Genomic DNA, 9,980 nt, shown 5'->3' on the forward strand with positions numbered 1-9,980 from the left:
CATCTTATCGCAGAGACTTTCAGACAACCATCCTTTCACTGACGCACGATTTGCCAGGTTTTTGTCTTCGCACATTGTACTAGTATCAGATGTTGGACGTCTGATCTTGATGCGACATCTTTAAACGAGGATAGAGTTACATATCGTCCCGATCGCTACAGATCAGCGACAAGGAGAGGCTAGTGTTCGAGAAAGCTGATGGAGCGGATCAGCGGCTGTTGAATCTCAACCTTTCTTCTTCATAAATTTACCTAGATTTCAGCATAGCCATATTTTACTGTCGCCATCATGGGTGTTCCGGCATTATTTCGATGGCTCTCCAACAAATACCCCAAGATCATTTCCCCGGTCATTGAAGAGTTGCCCTACGAAGTCAACGGCGAAGAAGTTCCCGTTGACACTACTGGACCAAACCCCAATGGAGAGGAGATGGATAATCTCTACTTGGACATGAATGGTATTGTCCATCCATGTACCCATCCTGAGGGCAAGCCGCCGCCGGCGAACGAGCAGGAGATGATGGTGGAAATCTTCAAGTACACTGACCGCGTGGTGAACATGGTCCGTCCGAGGAAACTTCTCATGATCGCCGTTGGTATGTGACCAGGCCAATCTGATCCTCTTCGATTCTCGACTAACGTATGACTCGTCTACAGATGGTGTCGCGCCGCGAGCCAAGATGAACCAGCAACGAGCACGTCGATTCCGATCGGCCCAAGAGGCGAAAGAAGCGGATGAAAAGAAGGAGGAGTTTCGCAAGATGCTCGCTAAACAGAACGGCAACAAAGTGGACCAAGAGATTCAGGAAGAGGTTGTCAAGAAAACATGGGATAGCAACGTCATTACTCCAGGAACCCCGTTCATGGACATTCTCGCTGCATCTCTTCGCTACTGGATCTCTTACAAGTTGAATACCGACCCGGCTTGGGAGAAGGTATGATATCTCGGCGGGTCTAATGCGAACGCGTGCTAACTACTATAGCTTAAAATCATTATTTCGGATGCGACTGTACCCGGTGAAGGCGAGCACAAGATCATGGAATTTATCCGATCACAAAGGGCGGCACCCGAGCACGACCCGAACACTCGTCACGTTATCTACGGATTGGTGGGTTATACCCTGCGCATTACCCGATGCATGCCGCTGACGATTTGTCTTGTAGGATGCCGATTTGATCATGCTGGGTCTTGCTACCCATGAACCCCATTTCAGGGTATTGCGTGAAGACGTCTTCTTCCAGGAGTCTCGGGCACGAACCTGCAATCTCTGTGGTCAACAAGGCCACAAGGCAGAGGAGTGCAGGGGTCAGGCGAAGGAGAAGAATGGGGAATTTGATGAAAAGCAAAAAGGTTCCTCTCTCAAACCATTCATCTGGCTCCATGTTTCCATCCTCAGAGAGTATCTCGCTGCTGAGCTGTATGTGCCGCAACAACCATTCCCCTTCGACCTCGAACGGGCTTTGGATGATTGGGTCTTCATGTGCTTCTTTGTAGGAAATGACTTCCTGCCTCACCTACCGTCATTAGACATCCGTGAGAATGGTATAGATACTCTGATTGCCATTTGGCGCGATAACATTCCCGCCATGGGCGGGTACCTGACCGAGGATGGACATGTCGATCTGAAGCGGGCTCAGCTCATTCTGCAAGGACTCGCAAAGCAGGAAGATGCCATCTTCCGGCGTCGTAGACAAGCAGAGGAAAGAAAGCTCGCCAACGAGAAAAGACGGAAACAGGAAGCAAAGGCTCGGGAGGAAGAACGATCCAGGAAGCGACGAAGAAGTTCTCCCACTTACGAGCCCATGGAGTCGCCCGGCAGTCACCGTGCTCCCCGAGCCGGTGATGCAGCGCCACCGAATCAACTGGACCTGATCACTCCTGGTCGAGGAGTATTGTCTCGAGAGACAAGGGAACTCACTCACAGCATGGTAGTCAACCGCGGCGCTGTTTATCGGGCCAACATGGCAAATAAGAGCGCGGCTGCCGTCTTGAAGAGCAAGTTGATGCAGGGCTCTCAAAATGGTCAGGATGTTGAAGAGAGATCTGAGGAGCCCGCGTCAAATAATGGTGAGTCTTCGCAGGATCAAACAGAGCAAACCTCACCATCAGTCCTTGGCAAGCGAAAGGCCGATCTCGTGGAAGAGGAGGACACGGAAGCAGGAACTCCAGGCAGAGACTCGCCCGCTATGCCTGTTGCTGCCAAGGAGGATGAGCTGCCTCCCGACACCGTTCGTCTGTGGGAGGAAGGGTACGCCGACCGGTATTACGAGCAGAAGTTTGGCGTTGACCCCGAAGACAAGGAGTTCCGCCACAAGGTTGCGCGGGCATACGCCGAGGGACTCGCATGGGTTCTGCTGTATTATTTCCAGGGATGCCCGTCCTGGACTTGGTACTATCCGTATCATTACGCTCCCTTCGCGGCAGATTTTGTGGACATTGGCGATATGGAGATAAACTTCGACAAGGGAGTACCGTTCAAACCATTTGAACAGTTGATGGGTGTTCTCCCAGCGTCCTCCAATCACGCTATTCCCGAAGTTTTCCACGACCTTATGAGTAATCCGGAGAGTGAGATCATTGATTTTTATCCAGAGGATTTTGCTGTGGACCTGAATGGCAAGAAGTTCGCTTGGCAGGGTGTTATTCTGCTGCCCTTCATTGATGAGAAGCGGCTACTTGCCGCCATGGAAAAGAAATACCATCTTCTCAGCGAAGACGAAAGGCTCCGCAACAGCGTGGGTCGAGAGGTGCTGTTGCTTTCCGAAGCTCATCCATTGTATCAAGACTTGGTGGGCAATTTCTATTCGAAGAAGCAGGGCGCCCAGAAGTACAAGTTGAACATGCGTATCAGTGACGGTCTGGCGGGTAAGGTCGAGCGTAATGAGGCCTACATTCCTCATAGCTCTCTGGTATCGTCACTCGAGGAATATGGCATGCCGAGTTTGGAGGATGATCGGTCCTTGACGTGAGTCTCTTCTGTCTTGTCTCTTTTTATACCTGACTAACATCGATTTCTGCCCTAGTGTGAACTATGAGATCCCCAAGTCATCCCACGTTCACAAGTCCATGCTCCTTCGAGGTGTCAAGTTCAACCCTCCGGCGTTGGATAACGCAGATATCCAAGCAGTCAAGCACAAGGCTCAGAACTCTGGAAGATCATACGGCGGCGCCCCTTTCCGCGGCGGGCATAGAGGCGGACGTATCAACTATGCAAGCGACAGGCCTAATCCTTTCGCTGCGCATCTCGACCCTGGATTCGTACCACCCGTTTCTGGTAATGCTGGTGGCGGTCATATGATGCCTTCGGGCTGGATCCCACCAGTTCCCGGGTCCACTGGCTTCTCCAGAGGTCCTCCCCCTCCTCCACATGGAGGAATGTCGGGCTCGCATCATCGGCCTCCCTACGGGCAAGGACCCGGGCAGTACCAAGGAAATTATGGCCAGGGCGACCATTATGGCCAGAGCCAGCAAGGATACTATAATCAGTCCTCATCTTACAACCAGTCCAACCAATATAATGGCAGGTCCTCCGACCACGGTGGCAGCGGAGGATACAGAGGCGGCGGAGGATACCATCGCGGAGGTGGCTATCGCGGAGGCGGTTATCGCGATCAACGCCAATATAACCAAGACCAATACTCTTCCAGAAATTCAGGTGGATACGGTCGTTACTGAGATTTGAATTGGTGATTTTTCTACATCTAAGGCTCTCACCTCTCGGATGAGGTACCCTTCGGTGACCGCGGATATGAGACACGGAGTTCGGCTGGCGGAATGGGAAAGGAATTAGTATCAATACGTGAGAAACTATACATTTTGCAGCAATTGGAAATCTGACATTTTTGCACACCTCTTCTGTCATTGCGTTCTCGTAAGCTAAATATAAGTTTGAGTATAAATGATGGCATGATCTCGCAGTTGAGGAACTGTTCAAATTATTAACTACGGAGTACGGTGGACTACGACGAAGCCCGTACCGCCGCGACATCGGACCGGGAAACGGTGAGTCAATCTGGGGATTTCTGACTTTGGGAAAAGAATCACACTTCTACAAGTCAGCATTCCGTTGAAAAAAAAATCCTAGTTCTTCCAGTTGATCAATACTTTGATTAATTGGTTCAATACTGGGTCCATTCTCTTCGGTCGCCTCCATTGCTGCTTTTGCTCTTCGCTAGAATACCCAGCGAAGCTCCAGGCATTCATTCCATCACCCCGCTCAAAATTTCTCCGACTTCGTTTCTGCAGCTGACCCTTGGCTTCTGCGCCTCGCTCCAGTAATTGGTATTGGTCGCATTGAAACGGACATAAGGACGGCTTGCGACTGGCCACAGTATGCAATAAAGAGAAGAAGGCCGAATTGCCCCCGAAATCGAGTTCATTCTCTGTTGCTATCTCTCCATCCCGACCCTCTACCATGACCGGACCCACGAAAATCAGCATCCTGGGCCAGGAGAGTATAGTCGCTGACTTCGGTCTCTGGCGGAATTATGTCGCTAAAGACCTTATCAGCGGCTGTCCCTCTACAACCTACGTCCTGATCACCGACACAAATATCGGATCGATCTATACACCTGGCTTCCAGAAGTCCTTCGAAGAGGCCGCCGCCTCTGTGTCTCCCTCTCCCCGCCTGTTGATCTACAATGCTCCTCCAGGCGAAGTTTCCAAGTCGAGGCAGACAAAAGCAGATATTGAAGATTGGATGTTGAGTCAGAGCCCCCCATGCGGCCGAGATACTGTGATTGTTGCGCTCGGTGGAGGGGTCATTGGAGACTTGACGGGTTTCGTCGCTGCGACCTATATGCGCGGTGTTCGCTTTGTACAGGTTCCTACTACGCTCCTGGCTATGGTGGACTCCTCGATCGGTGGAAAGACAGCCATTGATACCCCCTTGGGAAAGAACTTGATTGGCGCGATCTGGCAACCGTCAAGAATCTACATTGACCTGGAATTTTTGGAAACTCTTCCCGTGAGGGAGTTTATCAACGGTATGGCCGAGGTTATCAAGACAGCCGCCATCTCTAGCGAAGAAGAGTTCACCGCTCTCGAAGACAATGCCGAAACTATTTTGAGCGCTATTCGCCGTGAGGTCAAGCCGGGTCAGCGGCGATTCGAGGGGATCGAAGAGATTCTGAAGGCGAGAATCCTCGCTTCGGCGCGTCACAAGGCCTTTGTCGTTTCGGCGGACGAGCGTGAAGGGGGTCTGCGTAACCTTCTGAACTGGGGTCACTCAATCGGCCATGCTATTGAGGCTATTCTGACTCCTCAAATCCTCCATGGAGAGTGCGTTGCCATTGGTATGGTCAAGGAAGCGGAGCTGGCCAGACATCTTGGTATCTTGAAGGGCGTTGCCGTGGCCCGGATTGTCAAGTGTATTGCCGCCTACGGCTTGCCTACGTCTTTGAAGGACTCGCGAATTCGCAAGCTGACCGCTGGCAAGCACTGCTCCGTTGACCAGATTCTTTTTAACATGGCCTTGGACAAGAAGAACGACGGTCCTAAGAAGAAGATTGTCCTCCTGTCGGCCATCGGTCGCACATACGAACCACGGGCTAGTGTGGTGCCGAATGAGGATATCGGCGTCGTTCTTGCCCCCAGCATTGAGGTGTATCCCGGCGTATCACCGGCCTCGAATGTAGTTTGTGCGCCTCCGGGCTCGAAGAGTATCTCCAACCGAGCTCTAGTGCTCGCCGCTCTTGGTTCGGGCACTGTCCGTATCAAGAATCTCCTGCATTCCGACGATACCGAGGTCATGCTGAACGCCTTGGAACGCCTTGGCGCCGCCACCTTCTCCTGGGAAGAGGAAGGCGAAGTCCTTGTTGTGAACGGCAAAGGAGGAGCTCTTCAAGCTCACCCTTCTCCGCTTTACCTGGGCAACGCGGGTACAGCCTCGCGTTTCTTGACCACTGTCGCAACCCTTGCCACTGCCAGCAGCGTCGATTCAAGCGTCCTCACGGGCAACAACCGCATGAAGCAGAGACCTATTGGCGACTTGGTGGATGCCCTGACCGCCAATGGTGCGCAGATTGAGTACGTCGAGAACAAGGGCAGTCTGCCACTCAAGATCGCCGCCTCAGGCGGGTTCACCGGTGGCCAAATCAACCTTGCCGCGAAAGTGTCGTCTCAGTATGTGTCCTCGCTGCTCATGTGCGCCCCTTACGCTAAGGAGCCTGTGACCTTGAAACTGGTGGGCGGGAAGCCCATCTCGCAGCCTTACATTGACATGACGACGGCCATGATGAGATCTTTCGGCATTGATGTGAAGAAGTCTACCACTGAGGAGCATACTTATCACATTCCTCAGGGACGTTACATCAACCCTGCAGAGTACGTCGTGGAGAGCGACGCCAGTTCCGCCACCTACCCCTTGGCAATCGCAGCAGTCACCGGCACGACATGCACTATTCCGAACATTGGATCCAAGTCTCTCCAAGGCGATGCTCGTTTCGCCGTTGATGTTCTGAGACCCATGGGATGCACCGTGGAACAGACCGACACCTCGACCACCGTTACCGGTCCGGCCGACGGTGTCTTGCGGCCTTTGCCCAACGTCGATATGGAGCCAATGACAGATGCATTCCTTGGGGCGTCCGTTCTTGCAGCCATTGCCCGCGGCAAGGACTCGAACCACACAACTCGCATCTATGGTATCGCGAACCAGCGTGTCAAAGAATGTAACCGCATCAAGGCCATGAACGACGAGCTTGCCAAGTTTGGTGTCGTCTGTCGGGAACACGATGATGGACTTGAGATCGACGGCATTGACCGTTCCACCCTTCGGCAGCCGGCCGGCGGAGTTTTCTGCTACGATGACCACCGAGTTGCTTTCAGCTTCAGCGTCCTATCGCTCGTTGCCCCTAAGCCTACGCTGATTCTGGAAAAGGAGTGCGTGGGTAAGACATGGCCCGGCTGGTGGGATACTCTGCGACAGCAATTCGCCGTCAAGCTCGAGGGCAAGGAGCTGAAGGAAGCCGAATCTCCCATTCTCACCCGTGCGGAAAAGGCTAGTGCGTCAGTGTTCATTATCGGTATGCGTGGTGCTGGAAAGACCACAACTGGACAATGGGTTGCGTCCACGCTCAAGCGACCCTTCGTTGATCTTGACGAGGAGCTCGAACGCATAGAAGGCATGACCATCCCGGACATCATCAAGCAGCGTGGCTGGCAAGGTTTCAGAGATGCCGAGCTTAGTCTTCTGCAGCGAACGATGAAGGGGCGCCCGACCGGTCATGTTTTCGCATGTGGTGGAGGAGTAGTAGAAATTCCCGAAGCCAGAAAGCTGCTCGTCGATTGGCACAAAACGAAAGGAAATGTACTGCTCATCATGCGTGACATCACGCAGGTGATGGCATTCTTGAACATCGATAAGACCCGCCCGGCTTACGTTGAGGATATGATGGGAGTGTGGCTGCGCCGCAAGCCATGGTTCCAGGAATGCAGCAATATCCAGTACTACAGTCGGCACGCGAGCGCGGGACTTACCCGGGCGTCTGAGGACTTTGCGCGTTTTATCAAGGTTGTCACAGGACTAGTGGACAGCCTCGGTACCATCAAGAAGAAGCAGCATTCGTTCTTCGTGTCGCTGACCCTGCCTGACGTGCGTGGTGCGGATGGCATCTTGGAGCGCGCATGTGTGGGCTCTGACGCTGCCGAATTGCGGGTCGACCTGCTGGAAGACCCAAGATCGTCGAACGGCATTCCGTCGGTCGATTATGTTGCTGAGCAGATGTCTTTCCTGCGCAGCCGTATCACACTGCCCTTGATCTTCACCATTCGCACGAAGGGACAGGGTGGTCGCTTCCCCGATGATGCTCATGAGGAGGCGATGCAGCTGTACCGACTTGCAGTTCGGTCAGGGTGTGAGTTTGTGGATCTCGAGATTGCTTTCCCAGACGAGATGCTGCGCGCAGTTACGGAGATGAAGGGCTACTCCAAGATCATCGCTTCGCACCACGACCCCAAGGGCGAACTTTCGTGGGCGAACATGTCCTGGATGAAGTACTACAACCGGGCGCTCGAGTACGGCGATGTGATCAAGCTTGTGGGTGTGGCTAAGAACCTTGACGACAACACGGCTCTGAGGAAGTTCAAGAGCTGGGCGGAAGAGGCTCACGACGTGCCACTGATCGCGATCAACATGGGAGACAACGGGCAGCTGAGTCGCATCTTGAATGGATTCATGACACCCGTATCGCATCCCGCTCTCCCGTTCAAGGCTGCTCCGGGCCAGCTGTCTGCGACGGAGATCCGCAAGGGTCTGTCCCTGATGGGCGAGATCAAGAAGAAGCGCTTTGCCCTCTTTGGCACACCCATTTCCGAGTCTCGCTCGCCGGCCCTGCACAACACGCTTTTCGCCGAGATGGGTCTACCCCATGAGTACACCCGGTTGGAGACTGCCAATGTCGAAGATGTCAAGGATCTCATCCGCGCTCCTGACTTTGGAGGAGCCTCTGTGACAATTCCTCTGAAGCTGGACATCATGCCCCTCCTTGATGAGATTGCGGCGGAGGCCGAGATCATCGGTGCCGTGAACACCATCGTGCCAGTTTCCGATGGTGAGGGCAAGCCGCCGCGGCTGGTCGGTCACAACACAGACTGGCAGGGCATGGTTCAGTGCCTTCGTAACGCAGGCGTCTACGGACCCGACGACAATGCTAGTGCTCTTGTCGTGGGTGGCGGAGGCACATGCCGCGCTGCCATCTACGCTCTGCACCATATGGGCTTCTCCCCGATCTACATTGTAGGACGGACCCCTGCCAAGCTGGAGAGCATGGTCTCGACCTTCCCAAGCGGTTACAACATTCGAATCGTCGAGGGCAACGAGAAACTGGAGCAGGTTCCCCATGTTGCGATCGGCACGATCCCCGCCGACCGGCCTATTGATCCCGGTATGCGGGAGATCCTCTGCCACATGTTTGAACGTGCCCAGGAGGCAGACGCCGACACCGTCCGGACGATCGAGGGCTCCCCCCGCGTGCTGCTGGAGATGGCTTACAAGCCGCGTGTGACGGCGCTGATGCAGCTGGCTGTCGATGCTGGGTGGACTACTATTCCTGGGTTGGAAGCTCTGGTTGGGCAAGGAGTGCACCAGGTATGTTGATCGACTTGTTCAGAGGACCATGACTGATGGAGTACAGTTCCAACATTGGACGGGTATTCGCCCTGTCTACGAACGTGCACGGGTATGTCACACTCTCAATGCTTCGTCTCGGCTATGCTAACATGCTGTAGGCTATTGTCCTGGGTTGATCGGAAATGACAAGCCCTTCCTGTTCTTGAATGTTAGGGATATTATCTAGGAAAAAAGGTTTCTTGTGATTATAAGACGCAGCCGAAGCGTTCCTCTCGGGATCTATATCATCGATTCAATTGATATTTCGATTTCTTTCTTGATTTCAGGGCAATTATACTCTTGACGATTTTCAGCTTGCGTACACCTAGACCAAACGCCGTAGTGTAGATGCTCATACTTCGTCACACAATCGGGCCATCCTCAACTTATGTCAAGACTAACTTATCGATAGCCATTACCATTAGCCTATCGACGGAGGCCCTAATCTGAAAACACTCTAATATTAGAACCGAGTCCACCGACACGCAAATGTTCCAGTCCCAGTCCCAGTCCCACCCCACCATCGACATCTGCAAACCATCAATCCGAATACACATACTGGTGTCTCAAATCTACAGCGAATCAACACAGACTCCAGTCCTAGTCTTCTAATGCGTGAAAATTTTCTAATAAAAAACCCTAGGTTCATAATGCACATGCTTAGTGTTTATTTCTTAACTATGGAGTAACGCTGATCAGATCTCGACTCTCGACTCTAACCGGGTCTCGACCCGATCGGCCCAGGACTGGGCTATGGCAGTGCATGGATGACAGTCCAGACCTTTTTTCATAATTCAGGTTGAGACGCAGAGGTATGAGTAGTGATTGTTTTGTTTTACTCATACTCCGTAGTAAGTCATTTGATCTTGTC

The 9,980-nt window shown here is 53.0% G+C and overlaps 1 protein-coding gene across 1 annotated transcript; it reads left to right on the forward strand.

Annotated features, from left to right (window-relative positions):
* Positions 1-288: 288 nt before the first annotated feature.
* CDV56_106651 (uncharacterized protein) lies at positions 289-9,246 on the forward strand (the record flags this gene model as incomplete). Its single annotated transcript, XM_026760270.1, has 10 exons — positions 289-595; positions 657-934; positions 983-1,108; positions 1,164-2,965; positions 3,024-3,655; positions 3,707-3,799; positions 3,919-4,002; positions 4,332-9,088; positions 9,135-9,179; positions 9,229-9,246. The coding sequence occupies 10 exons, from the start codon at positions 289-291 to the stop codon at positions 9,244-9,246; spliced, it is 8,142 nt and encodes a 2,713-aa protein (XP_026614010.1).
* Positions 9,247-9,980: the final 734 nt, after the last annotated feature.

Source organism: Aspergillus thermomutatus (genome assembly GCF_002237265.1).
Source record: "Aspergillus thermomutatus strain HMR AF 39 chromosome Unknown NODE_108, whole genome shotgun sequence".
Lineage (NCBI taxonomy): Eukaryota > Fungi > Ascomycota > Eurotiomycetes > Eurotiales > Aspergillaceae > Aspergillus > Aspergillus thermomutatus.